At 38.9% G+C, this 19284-nt stretch overlaps 1 protein-coding gene across 1 annotated transcript in view; it reads right to left on the bottom strand.

Annotated features, from left to right (window-relative positions):
- The window catches only part of KIF26B (kinesin family member 26B), a 280597-nt gene that overhangs the window by 55977 nt on the left and 205336 nt on the right, over window positions 1–19284 (bottom strand). Inside the window, exons 6-8 of the mRNA XM_052673160.1 lie at window positions 5178–5384; window positions 3729–3822; window positions 1850–2112 (exon numbers count right to left, since the gene is read on the bottom strand). Coding sequence (XP_052529120.1) covers window positions 1850–2112; window positions 3729–3822; window positions 5178–5384 — 564 coding nt within the window. The remainder of the gene's footprint in view (window positions 1–1849; window positions 2113–3728; window positions 3823–5177; window positions 5385–19284) is intronic.

Here is a 19284-nt window from a genome sequence, read left to right as displayed (position 1 = left end):
ATAGTGCTAAAAGTTCTCCCTAAGGAAGACAGTGCTTCTGTCTCCCTTTGTGGTCATTAATCAACCTGGGGCAGGATAATACCAAAGCTTCACACAGGATGAAGTAACACAGCTGCAGGCTGAAGGGCAAGAAGGAGTTAACATAGCAAGCAGAAGGTAGGCCATTCTGTGGATGGATCTCACTTATGTAAGCAACAAGAGAATGTGCATACTTGGGAAGGCCCAATGACAAACAGTATGACATATGGTGATTATTCATTTGCTATACACACTGCTGATTTTGCGTATCTGTATGGTTATAACGTCTTCCCTTTGTTGCAGGATTTTGAAAATTCAGGTGTAGGACATGACTACAGAACATCACTTGTCTTACAAACACACACAAAGATAGGTCCTATTTTAATGCAGTATTTTATGCTGCAGAGAAACAAAGACCTCTCACGAAGCTACCTTTTCTCCAGTGATGTAAAATAATTAACTTAGTCTATGGCTCCTCTGTATACATGTATGCAAAAATAGGCTACTAATATCATATAATTATATATAATGGAGTATTTCTCATTAATAATGTTATTGTGCTTAAATACCTTTGTGAAGAATTTAGCTGTAAGGAAGGGTCACACAGTTATGAAACATATTAGTATTCTATGCTAATTCAGACCTAAATTAGTCATCTGTCACCCCAGTGGGAAATGTGAAGAACTTGAGTATTCCTCTGTATACTCTCTGTACTGCACCCATTACGGGATACCAGGGAGTGAGATCTCTTGTGACAATGTAAGCATTTCATAACACACTAAAACCAGGAGTCAAGTGAGGATGAGAATTCTAATTGTCATTTAAAATGACAAAAAACTTTCCAGTCCTTGAGTAAAATGGGAAGTTTTGCTGTGGCTTCACCACAAAGAGATAAAACACAAACTTTATTACTTGATGTTTAAAATCTCATAATCTACAACTTAAGGGATGTGAATCACGACTGCTGCTAGAAACAGGGTGCAGACAGAGTCTGTTCCTTCCTCCCTTGATTTTCTCATACTTGGGGAGAATTGCTTTGCAGTTTCTGGATGGAAGCAGCCATTACATTTAAGGCTAAAATAATGCACTCGTGTTCCATCCTGCTATTTTGCCTTCTGTCCATCTGGTCATACAAAAATCAGATTCACTCCATCACAGACAACAAGTTGAAAGCACAGGACTTTTTTGTCTTCCAAATCAAAATTAAACATAAAGGGCTGCTGAGCCTGTCTTATGGTTACCCGGGAAATACACGAGCCAGTTACTCATTCCTGATAAACCTCCAAACCTGAGAAGAGTTGCAGTTATTCTTGGCTTGCCCAACTCAGGAATTTATGTCTTGGCAGCAATTAATAAGTAGCGATTAATGCTTCCTACAACACTGCTAATGCAAGTGCTATAAATAATGTTTATAAAGAGATAAACAGCCATATTAATGGCCTCCAGCTATTTGTGCAGTTCTGTAAATATTTTATCTTGTTGTTTTACAAAAGAAAGATCACACTTACTTTTTCTTTTTTTTTTCTTTTTCTTTTTCTTTTTTTTTTTTTTTTTAAGAATGAGGTGAATTTTTGCTTGCACTAATGCTTCCACATTTTATTGCAAACACAAGGCCCTGCTCAACATCAGTTATACCAGAGGTACAAATATTTAGGCCAGGAGAGCAGATGGCCATGCAGCTGCAGGTCATAAAGTTCTTGCATGCTTTAAAGTAAACACTTTCAACTCTATAAACTTTACATTCTGGGTAATTCTTGAATTTGAACCATCTCAATAGATGAAAATAAAAATCATAATGCTTGTTTTCATGTAAATTGAAGACTGGATTCACCTGCATGCCACAGATGGGATCCTCACAAAGGTAGACACCTGGGGACTGGCCATCCTGCAGGCTTCCTGTAGCCACTTCAGATAACAGGTCTCTAAGATTTTCTTCTTTCCCCCACACTTCCACTGCAGAAATTCGGACTGAGAAGCGCGCTCCTGTCTTCTCTTTGCGTTCATTAATCAACTTGAAGAGCCAGGAGATGGCACAAGGGATTATGCCGAGGTTTTGCATGGAATCATCCTTGCCAATCATGGTGTACGACTTCCCTGTCAGGAATGGGAAGTCAGAGAAAGTCTTTCATAGCCTTCTGCAAAGTGATCTTATCATACACAGCCTCATGAAAACAACTTCTTCATTACAAAAAGGACATTCAGAAAAGGAAGATAGACAGACAAATAATTTGTGGAAAATGGAGAACGTTTCAAACTGACAGATGAAATCTTGAGTTTCTTTCAACAAACTGTTATCTCACATATTTCTATGACATGCCCTATGTCCTACGCAGGGTACGGCAGGTCCCTACCACTCAGCACAGCAGCTACTACCGTGGCTCAACAGCGATGTAAACCGAGCAGAGCAGGAATGCCATGGTCTCTAAAATGCCCTGTTTTCAACACTGTGAGTGCGCTGTATCCTGAATGCCATTTTAAAATCATAGAATCCTTAGAGTTGGAAGGGACCTTTGAAAATCATCTAGTCAAACTTCTCTGCAATGAACAGAGACATCCACAGCTAGATCAGGTTGCCCAGGACCTGATCCAGCCTCACCTTAAGTCTCCAGGAATGGGGCATCAACTACATCACTAGGCAACCTGCTCCAATTTGCTGCAGAGCTCTACATTATCCTTTATACACTGCATCTGGGATGGATAAAACCTTGGTCCCAGCAACACAAAGATGTAACTTTATATAGAAGAAGAAAAACCACAAAAATTACAGGCACATGTGATCATTTGGAGCACAAGTGGGTGCACAACAAGAAATACTGTATCAGAGTGTAAAGTTTCCACTGTTTCATTATTATTTGACTCTGTAAGTATAGCTTAGCTCTGGCTTCTCAGCTGTACGTGTTTGTTCACTGAGAACAAAAACAGTTCTATCTTGTGCTGTCTACATATCAGTATACACAGACAAGTTCAAAAACTGTCCTAAATTTGTAAGACAAATAATAAAGATATACATAATTTTGGGCAAGTATTTGTGGTTTCTTTGATTTGTTTTATTTCATGCATTGAATCTAAGTGGAAAAAGACCAGCGAAAAGGATATTTTATATATGCATTTGTGGCAACAGCTGGGTGTGTTCAAGGTTGGTGGACTGGTGAGGACAACAAAACAACTGCAGAGACTAAACTCAAGCTCCAGCAAAGTCCTAGCTGGGTCACCTCTCTGGACACATAGCACTTGTGAGACACCACTATCTGGTGGCCTTATTTTCCATCTCACCTGCCACCTAGACTTTGGGAAGTCAAAAACATTAAACATCCAAGTGCTCATTCTACTGCTACTTTTGCTTGGTCCAGAGGCATCCTGGGGATAGCTGTATAAGTGGTCTTGAATCTAGGCACACCTGTAAAATTATAGGTCCCTGCTGGATCATAAATTAAGAAGATACTAGAATACTAAGAATTGCTATAGTACTAAGAGGACTGAATGAAGCAACAACTCAAGACAATCTCTGCTTCAAAGAGCATGTTGTCCAACGTTTATGCCAAATTGATAGACGTGTAAATGAGAAGCAAAGGTGTGGTGTAAGGTCATGCATACAATTTATCAGTAATGCAAAGATAAATGAAGGTTTGCTTTCCCTAATCTAAAGTATTAACAATCTTGGGTTACAAATATTCACTTTGCTGCTCAGATAGACATTTAACAATACCAACCAAGTTTGGCATGGCCAAAGCAGAACACGCAGCCATCTGCACCATTGACCACTGACTGGATCACCTCAGCCACAGTCCCAGCACATACTTCAGCCTGTCATAGGTACAAAGGGGAAAAAAAAAAAAAAAAAAAGAGAGAGAGAGAGAGAAAGAAAACTATCAACAATAATAAGAAAATTCAAGAGTGTTTTCAATATAAATGGTCATAATTTTATCCGTGCCCCAGATACCATGCTGAAGTATCAAAAGGTCTAATCCTGATCATTTCATTTATGTGATCAACGCTCTGATGTAGTGACATTACTTATGTAAGTACATGAAACAGGACTTTTGTTCTGTCAAGGAAGTTTCATTTCATCAATATCCTTTCTGGAGTTAAACAAAAAACACATCCTGTAATGAGACAGAGGGATGCAATTGGTTTGTTAGAACTGCCTATTAAGAGGCTTTCTTTTTTTTAATTCAAAGGGAAATACTGAGAAATATTAATAGGCTCTGTTACTTTCCCAGTTATGGATTTCATTTTCACTAGCAGGTAGGTAGGGAATATAAGGGGAAAAAAACAGCCTCTGGTACTAGCTAGGTGACATTTCTTAGTTTTTTTCTACATTTTTATGAGTCTTTGTTGCCTTTAGCAGGAGTAGATTCCATCCCAAAGACCATAGCAGTATTTTAAGAAGTAAAACATAAATTTACACTGTGCATTCTTAGATTTAAGGTTCAGGCACTCTCTAAAGTCTTCTGCAGTAACTAGCTATCATTACAGGGTTGAACAAAATCAGAAATAGTGGTTTAGGGTTCTCTGGGAAGCATTTGGTTGGGATGGAACTACTGATCTGATCATCTCTGGTTCTTCTGCTGGCCCTATGTCCTAGTTCTGTTTAGTTCATGGGTACAGAAGCAGCACTGCAATATTGTTTTCTAATTATACTCTGAAATGTTACTTTATTCTTTTACTGTCTTCCTCGTGGCATTTGGGTAACATGGTTCATCAAATCAAGGTCTAATAAAAAACAAGAAATCAATATATACATGATTAGAGATTTGTGGACTAAAATTCCAATCCTTCTACTGTGAACTGTTCAGGTAATCCTTGACTTCATAATGAATAGAGCATTGCATCAAAAAACCACAGTTCTGATCAGATTGCTGGATACACCAAATAATCAATTTAAAATATGCAAGTTACTAATATTCAGGATTTGCATTCTAGGCAACAATTAGCACTTTCATTGCACATATGCTTTTAGGAGCAATTGTTTATAGCAAGAAATAAAGAAAGCGAACAATTATTTAGATATAATCTAATAAATTTATTTCATTATTAATGACATTGACAAAAATCAACTCTAGCTAACTCCAATGAAAGTATGGCTATCACAGCTGCAATCAGTTTGGCTCTGGTGCACATTATTGTTTAGATAACTTTTTTGATCATGTTTTGCCTACCTGTGATGCATCTTGGGGAAAAACTGCATCAAAAGCAAACATCTTGGGTGGAACCTGGTTGCCCCTTTTCTGGAAAGCATTCTGACCTCCACAGGTTACTGGGTCATAGAGCGTGATTTGCTTCTTACGGGGGTCAACTTTTAGGAAAGAGCTGGACTCAGATGTGTCTCTGGCAAGCGTGGAAGAAATGCGCACCATGACTTTGACCTGTTAGCAAACACAAAAAGATGACCTCATTTGATGAGCTAGACTCTTGACGTGTTTAATGAACTTACCATAACACTCAACCAAATCTTACTAACTTTACTGTATCCCCATGGAAGTCAGTGTAAGAAACAAGAGTGATTACACGCAGAATTTGGTATAAAATGCCTACTGCATAAAGCCAGAACTTGTCTCTATCTAAATCAACAAGCAGCCTGTGCATACAGAATTTATGAGGAATCTCATGGTGCTTTAGTGTCCATATTACTCAAGAACAATGAAGAGGTATTACATCACCTTGTCTTACTCTCAATATAAATTGAAAAGTAACTGTACCCTAATGGGCCAATTAAGAAGGCTGAAAAGTAATCTAGACTGTTAAGCTACTGGAATTGCTCTGAAGGAGTTTGATCAATAAAACAAGCACATAAAAGCCAGATTTGTAATTTACACCTTTCAAATTCTACCCAAATTCAAAAAAGATGAACTGATCAGTCTTAAGTGTCATCATCAAAGAGTTGTGAAAAGAGTCCTGTTTAAATGGCCAGATTTTGAAATCATTGTCAAGAGAGTGGAAAGTAATACGCAATAAAAGATTTGTTAAAACATGTTAGCTCACAAAACATTAAATGACTACCTAATAAGATATTTCTATGACAAAAATAGTTCTTCATGGATTTAATGAGATTATACTGCATTCTTAGCCCAGTTAGTAAGCAATTTAGATGTAAATAATATGGATGATTATCAGTCTGGCTTTAGTTCTCCCCATAAACTCACTGCCTGCAGATAAATCTGCTTCTGAACTTTACAAGGCAAACATCACCTCTCTGCCAGGCCTTGCCTTCTATTCACACCTGCATTTATTTTGCTCTGTCACAGACTGTCACATAAGCCAGACAGAACTTTTACATAAATGTTCTTTAACTGTCAGTTGTATCATATCCACAAACAGCCAGCATGCAAGTGACCACAAAGAGACACTTCAACACAGGCTTGGTACAAAGCCACTGTTGAGATGGCAGAAGCACATTGGGAGGAGGCTATAGCTCTGAAAGCTAGACAGAAAGCTGAAGTTCCTGATGGCCTCATGTCTTCTGTATGTAGATCTCATTTACTGCTTGTCTGAGCTCATTCCACATTTAAATAAAGCATCGATGTGGAGAGGTCAAATCTGAGCATGTATTTTTTACACAAGTCATCTGAAGACAATGGAATGAGACTAGAAAATAATCTATCTTGTTCAGTACTTTTGTGATGTCATCCTTACATGTCTATGAGTCAGTGATAATTTGAATCCTATTTTAAACCACAAAAACAAGATGTCACAAGATGTCATCAGATGGTGAAATGGTTAAGAACAGTCTGTGTACGTGACTCCAGTTTTACAGGATTATTGGAGGGGAAAGAAGAATACTCCTTGAGTGTGAATTTCCTATTTTCAATTTTTGATGAGCTGGATTTTCCTACTATATACTACTTTTTTTAAACAGATGTCACTTATTAAGAGTACTGCACTGATCTGCTGAAAACCAAAATAACTGTCATTCTCCAATTACTTTAAATAAAATTCTTGTTCTGCTTTAGAAATCCATTTACTTATAAATTTACGTGCATTTTGGCTGCTACGAATCCATGCCCTCCAGATCCTTGATCATTATGTGAAAGAATCACAGAATCACAGAATGGGGTTGGAAGGGACCTCAAGGATGAGGAATCTCCAACCCCCCTGCCACATGCAGGGCCACCAACCTCCACGTTTAATGCTAAATCAGCATTAGAAAGATAAGTGAACGCACTGAGGATAAGTTTCTTCAGGCTTCATACAACGAAAAGTAGACAAAATTTACCAACATTTCATACAGAGGCAGTCTAAGAGTCCTAGCCTCCAACTGCACAGGCATTTCATTTCAACTTCAGCTATCAGTCTTGTACCACAATAGCATCACCAACTCAGGTCCTAATTAAGCCTCTTCACACAAAAGCAGAGTAATAGTTGTCACATACAACTCCAGTATTACTGAAAATTCTCCTAACTTCTACCAGCTATAGTGACAGAAGCTCAGGCATCACATTTGACTTTCCCTGGAGTAAAAGACCAACTTAACTGAAATCCTAAAAATTTACTAGCATCAGATAAACTGAATGAATCGCTATAAAAAAAAAGGAACTCATCTCAGAAGCCCCAGGAGATGTCAAACAGCATAAACTGACCAGTCAGCTTTTCAACTCTGGCAAATAGAGACATTTCTGAAGAAAAATATTCTGTTAGCATGAACCTTTCTATTTCCTGTGCATTGGGGATTTTTGTTTTCAGATCTAATTTTTCCTGTTTGCTATGGCAGAGGAATACTACAATGACTATCCGTGGGTATCCTGACCACTGGATCACTTGTTCTGAAGCTAGTTGTATGCAGCTGGTACAAAGAGAGGTGTGCGCCCAGGCTCAAAGAAGATGCAGTTGCAATTAGACACTTCATTATTAAATACCAATATGCACATTACCTACACCCAAGGATTCACGCAAACATTTCCCAATAATAGCTAGGATGACAGTAAATCAACTAAACAACAGCATCAGAAACAATGGAAAAAGATAGACTCCTGCTCAGCCATTACATAGTCTTTCATGCAATTTATGACTGGGGGTAGCGGGGTGAGGGGTTTGAAGTCCATGCTGGCCGCCACAATCCCTGCCATGGGGAAGGCAGTGCAAGTGTGGGAGCATGTGAGTTCAGTCAGGTATGGGGATAGCACAGGAACCTAATGAACTTTATAAAAGACTTCAATTAAAGGAATAGGCAGGTTGAAGATCACAGTGCTGCTCTGGGAAAGGCAGAAGTACAGTACGGTTAATTTGAAGCTAACTGAACAGTGAAGTTTAAGAACTCTAATACTTTATGCTTGCAATTTATATTTAAATAAACCGTAAATTGAACTTCTTCTTAAGAAGAAAGCAGGTTTTCTGCTTCACTTCCTATGTGTCATTACTGTTTTAGCCTAATGCTACAGTTCTCCACTAATCTCTTGTAATTGAAGGATTTAAGAGATACCACTTGTGATTAACAGGACCACTCTGTCTGCCAGAAATTCTTACTTGAATCCCAGTGATCAGGCCTTGGCAGCGCCCAGCCTTAGATGCACCTCTGACTGTTTCTGCAGGGAAAGATGAAAGCACTCTCTCGAGACATGTGCTGAAGATAAAACAAACAACCTGGGCCTAATTTTGATCTAAGCTTACAATCTTGTAAATCTAGCTGAACTCAGCTAGAATTAACCTCGCTTAAGAGTGGAGAGAGAATAAAAGAGAAGGTCACTTGTTCTGCATCATTATTGTGCCTCTTCTAGGACATAAATTCACTTCTTAATTCTGCTCACGCTGAAAAATTACTGTATTTTCTCCTGTGAGTTCACAGGGACTGATTTGACAGCTATTCAATCCAGCAGTACCTGCATTTCCTCCAGTGGACTACCAGGTTCTACCTGCAAAGAATTGTCCTGTTCTTGAAATCTGTAGTCATTCACTCCACAGTGTTACTCCTGAGCTGAGTTTTTTCATATTAACATATATATATAATGTACATATTTAAATTACATAAACTGTTTTTCAAAAAATGCACAGATAATTTCTGTATCTGTATGAGGAACTTTATATACACACTTTTATTTTGTATATGGTAATTGTTAGCATTCGAAATTACTGTTTCTTCCTGGCTATCCCTCAGTAGCATCAAGGGAGCACTGACGTGATACCACAGTGCTTCTCTACCATAAAAATAAATGCAGAGCTTTTAATTGCTTCTATTGCAATTTCTGACACATTAACCGTATTTGTTTGCTTCCTTTTATATCTCGCACACCTCTATGAACACATCAACTATTTCTTGAAGATGGTATTTGCTAATTGCAAAACTTTTTCCCAGTAAACACAATTTGTGACCTACCGTGTACGTTTTGTTACGTTCCTTCTCTGAGGAGGACAAAGATTCAGCAGTCTCTGCAAATTTGAACAAGTGGAGCCATTGGAAGGAAGGAAGAAAGGAAGGAAGGAAGGAAGAGAGACAGAAAGAAAGAAAACAGAGCCCAGCCTCAGCAACTGACACTCCTGTGTCTCCTGTGCCTGCAGGGGTCTGTCTGCAGGACCAGCAGTGAAGCGAATGTGGAAGAGGGGAGAGGTAAGAGGTGTCAAATCTGTACCAAAGACGGATAACTACAAACAGAGGCTGGAATGAGGCAACAGAAGCAATGGGGATATTATCATTTCCTTCTACTCTTGCCTGTAAGATTTCATTTGGGGTTCATTTATCTAATTACTGCAGGGATAGGGCTAGACAGCTGTTGCTTTGGGCACTGTGCTTGCCTTTATGAGCTGTTTTTCTCATCAATCATTTGAGCCGCTTCTGCTGGATGTGTGCTGGGTAGTGGTAGGAGGCAGGAGCTGCGATACAGTCACGGGTGAGACAGGCCAACCGGGGCTATTGAGCTGTATTAGCACTCCATCAATGTAATAGCAATCACTAGCTGCAAAAACAGCCTTATTGGAGGTTAATGAAGAGTGGGTTTTGTAATTTCTCACTGTTACAGTTGTAAATAATGGTGGCAGGCATGCATTTTTGTCTTAGCAGCCACAAAATACTACAGCACAAGAAAATCTATGGCATCCCAAGTGGTTAAGCACATACATTTTTAGTGTGATGGATGTAAAGCTAGAAATCTGTCTACAGTGTCCAGAGAATATAGAAACTGTCTGTTAAGTATTTTAAAGGGTGTGCCTTACAGATCATGAGACAATTAACTGATTGTGCTAAAATGAAATGTGGACCTTTGAGATAAAAAGACTAAGCAAGAATGAGACAAATAGATTGCATGAGTGGACACAGTATTAATGAATGTCCTCTGGACACATCTGGCAAAAAAAAAAAAAGCTTAGGGTAGATTATGCTGATGTAAATTGATCAGGAATGTACGTGCACAAGCCTCCTTCTCAGTGCTACATTTGGCATGGAATTGGCATGGAAAGGCTGTTACTGTTACTGCGAGCAGCAAAATATTGCCTTGGAAAAGCAATGGAAGCAACTGAAAAAAAAATTCATTAAGGCTCACAGGTCTCTTTCTTTTTTTTTTTTTTTTAAACAATTGTGCCTCTGTTTTTTTCTCATGATTGCTGAAACTAGCTATTAAACATTTCCTTTACTAGCTCATTAACCCCATCCTGCATAGCAGTAAAACTGATTTGCACTTCCAGCAATAATGGAACGTAGTTTAAGTGTATTGTAACCAAACACCAATAATATTGTTCTTATCTTGAGAGCATAACCTTATCAAATGTATGATGCATCTTTATTAATAAACTCAGTAAAATCTGGTGTGAAATATGTTCAGGTCACAGGGCATGGCTCAGTGACCTCTGTCTTGTTTATGTCAGCAGTAGCTTTGAGTTTTCATCCTGTAATTCGATGTAGTTACACGCCCTGCCTGAAACCAGTGTCTATGTCCCATCAGCCCAGTCACTCAGCTGTCACATTGCTACTTCAGCATTTGTTAGTTTACCGAATTACCATAAGGCACTGCAATTTTGTTCTGTTCCTAAAAAGAAGTCATAAGAATCATCCTGTCACAGAAGCAACCTCTCCGTAAATTTCCCCATGTGCCACAGACACTGTGTGTTCCTTGTTTTCCTTTACCTTGTTTCTGATTTATTTGAGGAAAGTCTGCACTTCAGACCTACAAACTGGAACAATCTGAGTTTTCATAGAATAATAGAATAGGCTGGGTTGAAAAGGACCACAATGATCACCTAGTTTCAACCACCAGACCAGGCTGCCCAGAGCCACATCCAGCCTGGCCTTGAAGGCCTCCAGGGATGGTGCATCAATCAGGACTTTTTTGCCTCAGGTTTTGCCTCAAGCAGGAGTTTTCCCAGCTTCCAATGCTCTCCACACGCATTCAGAGAATTGCATCTGCAACTACAATGGGGTCAACAACAGCCTAACTCAGATGATATACGGGGGTAAATGTCACCTTTTTTGGAGAAAATCCTTAAGTGGCACTGTTACTGGTACATTCTTAGGAACAACAACAACAAACCAAAAAAAGAAAAAAAAAAAAAAAAAAAAAAAAAAAAAAGTCTACCACCAAAACACACAACACCAAAGAGTTTTCAACAATCCCAAATGAAAACACAGGATCCGCTGGCAAATCTTGTCTTCTCTGCTGTGGATCTGCAGATATATAAGTATAAACATCCTGGTAAAGATAGCAAATGCTTTACCTAAGCCTCTAACATACTACTACTGAAAAAAAATTTGCTCTGCTTCTCTCACTCTGGTAGGAATTTATTTTTCTGAGTTGAGTAGCAAGTACAGCTGGCTGCCATGAATTTCAAGTGCTTAGCATCAGACAGATTAAAATCAGATATTTTGCTTTACTTCAGTAACCTTTTACAGTAGAAATTCCTGCCTCCTTCTCTCTACTTAATACAACCATTTCACAAGACTCTTCAGGTACCGAGTACCTATCTAGCAAATTAAACATGACAATAACTGTCCTTTGGCATTTTTTGTTCTCTGGCACAAAATGGCTAACACCTTTTCCTGTAACTCTCATTCTCTGATATGGTAAAACTACATCAGATGGTCTATTAAGATGATCTTGAAAAAGCAATCTAGTGGCCGAGGACCTTGTTATCAATGCACAAAGATGACTGAAGATGACTGAATGCAGTTGCACAGGAATGCTTCCTGCTCCTTTTTAATTTACATTACACTCCCAGCCACAGCACACTGCCCAGCTTGTTCATACTTTCTTTTAAGTTAAATACAAGAAACTCAGGTGGTACAGTACTGATTGCCTAAGCAAGTGATTTGTCAAGTGTTGTTCTGTTCATATTCCAGCCTGGTTTGGCATCTGCAGATTCTACAAGATGATCAATAAAACCAGAAAGCACATCTATGGCACCAGTGAGACAAACCTTCGTAAAGCAACTTCTTTCCTCTGTCTCCTGATCAGAGACAAGGCTGCATTGTTCTTGCTGCCTACACAGGGCTATGATTGGCCCCCAGAGTACACAGGAGAAGGCAGTGCAAGTCACTCGGCTTTTTCTTATAGGCAATGTTTATATCCTGCTGCAGTACAGAAAGACTATCGGGATTTTTGCTTCAACCACTCAGAGTTTCCTGTAAGAAATCTACCAACATACTAGAACTATGCTGACTCCATTGCCACAACAACTGGTGTGGACAGAATACAGCAGCAACATCAACAGTAGCATACCTCATCCATGCTCACTGATAATTAGGTTTGCTACATCACTTCTAAGAGACCCAGTTCTCCTTTCTGTGAAGCTATGGAAAAGGTGAAAGAATGTGGCTCAGCAATTTTAAGCATGTAGGCTATCTCATGTCTAATTAGAGAGAGGGTAGCACTGAGGGCTTCACATTATATGCTTTCTCACGAGAATAAGAACTCCCAGGTGAACAAGGCTCTCTGTTTTTTGTCTCAGGAAACAAGAATTTATGTGGTGAGAACTCAGATAAAAGACAAAGTTTCTCTTCCACATGCCTTTGAGACGTCTTTTCAGTGCTACAGGGACGAAGTATATACAGGTATTGCACAGAAGATGTACAACCACAATTGTAGGGTTTTTCATTATTTATAAAGATGATCCCCATGACTGCATACAAAAGATTTGCCAGTCTGCGCATAATGCTATACGGCACAGCACCATAAATAATGAGTCGCAGTGCAATCAAATAAGGATTTACATTATTTAAGCCAAGCTGAAGGAGGTGACAAATTGGACTTTAATGCAGATAAATGTGGTAAAAGATGTGGAGAGCTTGGGAGTGGCAGTTGGTAGTGACAGCCAGTATACAGAAGGGATGGTTTATGGTACTGACTAGGAAAAATATTTGGGAATTCATGGGGAGAAAAAAAAAAACCTAAGGAAAGCAAGGGGCTGACATTACTGAAGAGAGTCCACATAAATGGATACAGTTATCATATTAGATGACATATCTAATATACACTTAAGTATTCAAAGTAGAAACCTTGTTTCTAGAAGGGGAGTATAACCATACAGCGGTGCCGTGTGGCGTGAAACATCCAGTCAAGACTTCGAGGTTTAGAACTAGATACTTTAGCAAGGATTACTACAGTATAACATCATTTATTTCAACAATAATTCCTTACTTACCTGGAATTATATGTGATCTGAATTTGAACTTTGTTAGGAAAAAGCATGAAAAAAAAGGAAACTCAAAAAAGGAGGAAACAATAAAAACACATTTCTGACTTCAAGCAATGAAAATTATTTATCTTATTAGTAAACCTTCCACCTGAAGACCCTGCAGGGCTTTGCAAAGGCTTTTGACAGAATTATGACCTATTTACAATTGCACTCATTTTCCAACTGTAGAAATAAAGCGTAAGAATAAAGGAATCATCCAAGATCCTATCCTATATATGAACTCTATTTCTTCCTCTTCCTATGCCATAATCATAGGCTATAATGTTTCCCAGGGTGTAAATATTTCATTAAATATAACTTCTCTTCCACATTATATCCTGTTTAATTCTGCCTGCGTTGCTTCCATTTTGGCAATGGTAAAGGAAGTCACAATAGCTACAGAGCCTAAACAGCCAGGCACTTAGAATTAATGAGATCCATTTGTAACATTATATATTACCTATAATTAGAAATACATTTATTGAACCTTATAAGAAATCTGTGGAACAGATTTTTATGCTGGGCTTGATTCTGCATGCCTCCAAAATGAAAAGGATTATTTACTGCGCTTGGGACAAGAGAACAAAAGACAAGACTCTACAAGCTGAGTCTAAAGGCTTATGTAAATTTGTAACATACCATCTCCAAAAGGGATAAATTCTGTGAGCCTCCCACTGCTGCAGACTGCGTTGACATCCCACTGGTCCTCTGCTGGCTGTGCCAGGCCAATACTCCCATGGCTCACCATGTTACTTGTTCCACTTCCTTCATTCTGCTCCACACGAAGACACAAACTGGGGGGAACTCATGCTTTCAGGGGAAAGCCACAGGCCATGATGACCCACCTTGTGGATCTTGTGCTCTGCACCAAATTACAGTCTGTTGGGGACATTACTGTGATTTGTGGGATGCTGCAATTTCTTTTAGGCCTGGAGAGAGGAATACTCCCCAAAAGTCTCCACTGGGCACATACAACTTATCAAGGTGCTTTCCTCAGCTCCTCCAGATTCCCTTTCTGATGCTCTCTTCCTCAACGATTTTTCTTAAAAACCTTCACCAACTGAAGCCTCACTCAGACATGGGATTTCTCCATGATCTTCCTTCTGTCTGCAGCTAGATAAGCTAGTCATGAATATGAAAGAGGAAGTCTGAGGGAGAGATTCTAGTGACTGAGAGATTTATTTCTGGTCCCTCATCTTATCACACCCATGAGTGCGCATCCTTAGGCAGCATTCACACCTTCAGGAAGTAACAGAAAAACATCAGACTTCTATTTTTAGTGTTTCTCTTTGTTCTATGTTTTTTCTCTTTAATTTCCCACTCTCCCTTCTTCCACTTGGTGCCCTCATAATCACTGCTTTTCCCTCTTTCCTAGCACCATCCACATTTGAAGCTTTAAGCATTGGGAAAAACAGTAAGAACAGCAGCCAGTGATAAATTTCAGGAAAATAATGAAAGAGACAGCTACCTGGAATTGATATTAGGGTTAGAGTACTCTCCTAGCCATCAGCAGTTTGTGAGCAGGAATCTTCACCTTTAGTGACTCTCAATAACTTCCGCTTCCCTGAATTCCTTGTTATTTTTTTGAGTCTACACCAGCTTCTAGCACTCTCAGCATCTTCTGCCAAGGATTGCTATGCTTTATCTACATCTTTCTCTCTCTCTTTTTGTTTAGTCTACTACCTGCTTACTTTTTCTGATGTTGCCCAATTCTTTCAATTGGGAAATAGAACTGCCTTTAGCTGTCTGGATCACTATGAGCTGCGCAGCACTCCATAATGTTTCCCTTCACCTATCTGTGATGTAATCAAAGGCTCTCATGAAGAAGTCCTCCATATATGTTATTATTTCTACTGCTCTGTATCTCTTTCAGCTCCACTCCGTTCTTTTTGGCATGGCACACAACTGTTCAAATGTTTGAACAAAAATTCAATAGATTTGTTAATAACAAAGCAGCACATAGAGCCTTTTTACTTTGTTCTTTATTCCTTTTTAACTAGTCCTACCATTTAATTGCTTTCTGATCAGTAGAGAACACAAGAGTTGAAATTCTCCATGCCACTACAAGGCACAACAACCTGACTCTTATCCCTAAAGGGAAGTAAAGCATAAAAATAATGCCTGAGAAAATTTGTTTCTAATACCTGAGAATCAGTAAACACTTCTGGTGGTACAAAAATCCAAGGACATGTTAGCTAGGTCTACAGTGCCAGTGCAAACGATCCTGGCATGCAGTTCCTGGGCATGCACCTGATTACAGTCAGGTAGGTGCAAGAAAAGAAATCCAGGTACACAGTCAAGGAGTATGCCCATCACTGATTCCAGTCCATCTGATTACACAGCCAAGGTATTAGGGCTAGCAAGAAACAGCAACAAAGCACCAGTGTGCCTGATGACTCTTGCCACTAATGATCTCATCCACTGCTTTCTGCCTTGTTAAATGTATTGCCAAATAAATAATGGTAGTGTTTGTGAATGAACTGGATATCTATAACCACTTGTCCTACTGTGAATATCTAGTGCTTGTTTGCAGTCTTTGTACATGCCCTTAGAAGACATTCTGCAACCTTAATTCAAGCAAAACTTCCATTGTTTTCAACTTAAATGCTATTTCCTGATGCTCGCACACTTAACCATGCAACCTTAACATTGCTTTAATGCTGACGTTCACCAACAGAGTAATTCATTGTTATGTGTAGGTTAAGGACTGTGTAATTCTTCCTAGCAAGTAGCAGCTCTTAATGAATGGCACTTGATCAATAATGCAGAATTCAACATTTGAGAATAAATAAAAACCCTTTTTCATGAGGGGTGTCTGTACAAAATGTCAAAACCATTTGTCAAGGGCCCAGACTGATAGCCTGCAGCTGCTGTTCACAAGAACTGTAAAAAAAATAATTTTGCTGAGACCTGCAAATATGTTTTTTTTTTTTTATATTGAGCATAATTAGCTTTTTCCATAACCAAAACACAAAATAAGGACTTATTGAGTGTGAACACTGTGGTCATTATCAGAGGGTTTTAAAGCAAAACTTTGCCATACCACTACTCTGTCTCTTAAGTTGCTAGTCATAAAGGATCAATCTGTCCTGGTTTCCAGGTGCAGCTTCAAAACAGTCCTCACTGTAGCCAACAAACTGAGCTGCTTAATAAAAATGCAAAAACACACTCATATTGGATTAATAAGGCAATTGGACAAACATTTCAAACCAAGAGAATGGTAAAAATGCTTCCTCTTCCTGATATCTAGGTGAAACGTGTCTCAATGGAGTAAGTAGTTTTGACTGTTATGAAAAGCTTATGTTTTTTCTAATAAATGATCTAACAGAGAAGCACATGGCAGCTGCACTTTCTTTGATAATGTACATCCAGTAACAGCAACAGTTAAGGGTCAGAGCCACCACTGATAAACATGAGCAAGATGATGAACGCAGAGGTTCACTGAAGTTTGCTTCAGTCCTGCAGAGCATAAAGAATGTAGTCATAGGTGCCAAAGTGATCCTGTCTTGTCAAATCCTAAGACTAGTTTGATCAGTTTCCTAGATATCTTACTGACTTGAATAGCTAAGACTGTAATCTCACTCTGGACTCACTGAACCCAAGCAAGGTCCCCCACATTGCAACTATTGCCTGCATGGGGACTGCATCACCCAAGGATAGTTTCTAAAGATCACTTAGGAATCACTCAAGAAGCCTTAATCTTTAGCTAGCCTGAACTACACTGACGATTTATTTCTTCCTGATGCAAACAGAAAGAATTATCTGGTGGTACAAGTACAAGAACTCAGTGAAACTGGGCAGGCAGCACTTCTATGACTCCCTCCTCCTTCTTGGAGATAGGAGACAAAGCTGGCTACTTAATCTCCTCTGTGCTCTTATCAATTCCAGTCTGGTCACAGTGATGTCACCATGAGACAACAATGAGGCCGCACAATTCTCAGAATTGAGTTCCCTTGATTTAGAGACCTTGGTGCCTTTGGTGGGTAACAATTCCTGCAGAGACACCTCATCTCTACTGATACTAGTGGAGATATCCCAGCTATTACACAGAAGAATTTGTTCCTAAATCCATCTCTTTAAAAAGCCCTTTTTCACCAGCTATAAAAACTTCTATGGTAACACAGCTATTTGTCATGGGTGGCACCGCATGCCAGACAATGGCTATGAAAGTAACAGTCAGTGCACAGGTTTCACAAATGATGGAAGCAACTAGTCTTCTCTCAAGCAATAAAAGGATCTTTCATTTTAAGATAATTCATCTTCCATGCCTGTCACTGTTGTGGCTTAGTATCAAAGAAGAAATGATCTTTGATGCCTTGTAACATTTTGTCATTCGGCACAAAGTAGAGAGATTAATGAAGACAAAAAAAGGTTGCTTTTTTTTTTTTTTAAGAGCCATCTTCCCACAATAGATTAGGGGATAGACAGAACAAACAAGCAAGGTGAAATACGTCAGAAAGATAAAAGGGAGAAGATATTGTAACAACACACAGTGATTTCTAATGCACAGCATAAAATGAATCTTGATGAAATATTCACACACCAAATCTAAATGTGATCCTCAGTCAGCTCTGTATGGTAGGCAGTGAGACAGCTCTACTGCCTGCACATCTGGTGAAGGATAGTTTTATACCACAAAGCCAGAACAAGGTCTGTCTTGGACTAAGTGACATTGCCTGAGTACAGACTGGTCGTATACATCAGCATCAAGGGTGAGAAACACAGAAAGAGAGCATGGCCAGGTTTGGGACAAGATCCAAATGAGAGTCATGCCAACCACAACAATATTCAGATTTTTCACTGGTGGTGCCAAAGCCAAAACTTGGATCAACTTAGATTTTCCTCATTTCTTTCACTACATAAAATCCTTCCAAATAGTTCCTGGAATTGGCAATACCACATTTAGACTGAATGGACAAAATATTTGTCCAGCTGGAAAGCCTGAGATACTGTCGCAGACACAAGGGCAAGTGTTATAATGAAAAATTAACAATCTGAATTTTTAATTGGAGCCTCTTGTCTGTATCCCTTGTAATGCTGATGTACAGCATTATAGCAGTACATCAGTCTTTTTTTTTTTTTTTTAAGACTGTCATCACAGCACTCACCTGGGAGGCAAACTATGCATCACTGTACTTTTTTCTTTAATAGTCCCATGCTTTTTTATTCTTATGTAGTATTTTTGCTATACAAGGTAAAATAAGGACACATGCAGATCTATTTTGGAAAGAGGGCATCTCTACTCTTGATATAATTATATCTGCATTTGATTCAGATGCTCACTAACACAGATCCTAATAAATGGTAATCTATCACGGTTGATACAATCTTGTGTATACCACTATTCTTACTGTATTTCTGTTAAATGCTACATGTCTTACTTGACAGCATGTGATTGTTCATTAGCTAATATTGAGTACAATTTATGATAAGAATATCTCATGCAACATCATCAAACCAAAGGAAGCTCACTCTGTCATTAATTCTCACCAGTTTTCCTAGATGTTGCAAGAAATGTGTTCTCCATCAAGATGCTGGAGGACATCCATTCACTGCATAATACAGGGTAAATTTCAGTGGACTGACTAACTCTGGATGTCCTTGTAGTGTAGGATTTGGTAAACCTCTCAATATTATTTTAATTAAGCTGTTATAGTCTGTCATGTCAAAACATAA

The sequence above is a fragment of the Tympanuchus pallidicinctus genome, unplaced genomic scaffold (assembly GCF_026119805.1).
Source record: "Tympanuchus pallidicinctus isolate F22 unplaced genomic scaffold, pur_lepc_1.0 scaffold1, whole genome shotgun sequence".
NCBI classification, from domain to species: domain Eukaryota; kingdom Metazoa; phylum Chordata; class Aves; order Galliformes; family Phasianidae; genus Tympanuchus; species Tympanuchus pallidicinctus.
This window is presented reverse-complemented; position numbering and strand designations above follow the sequence as displayed.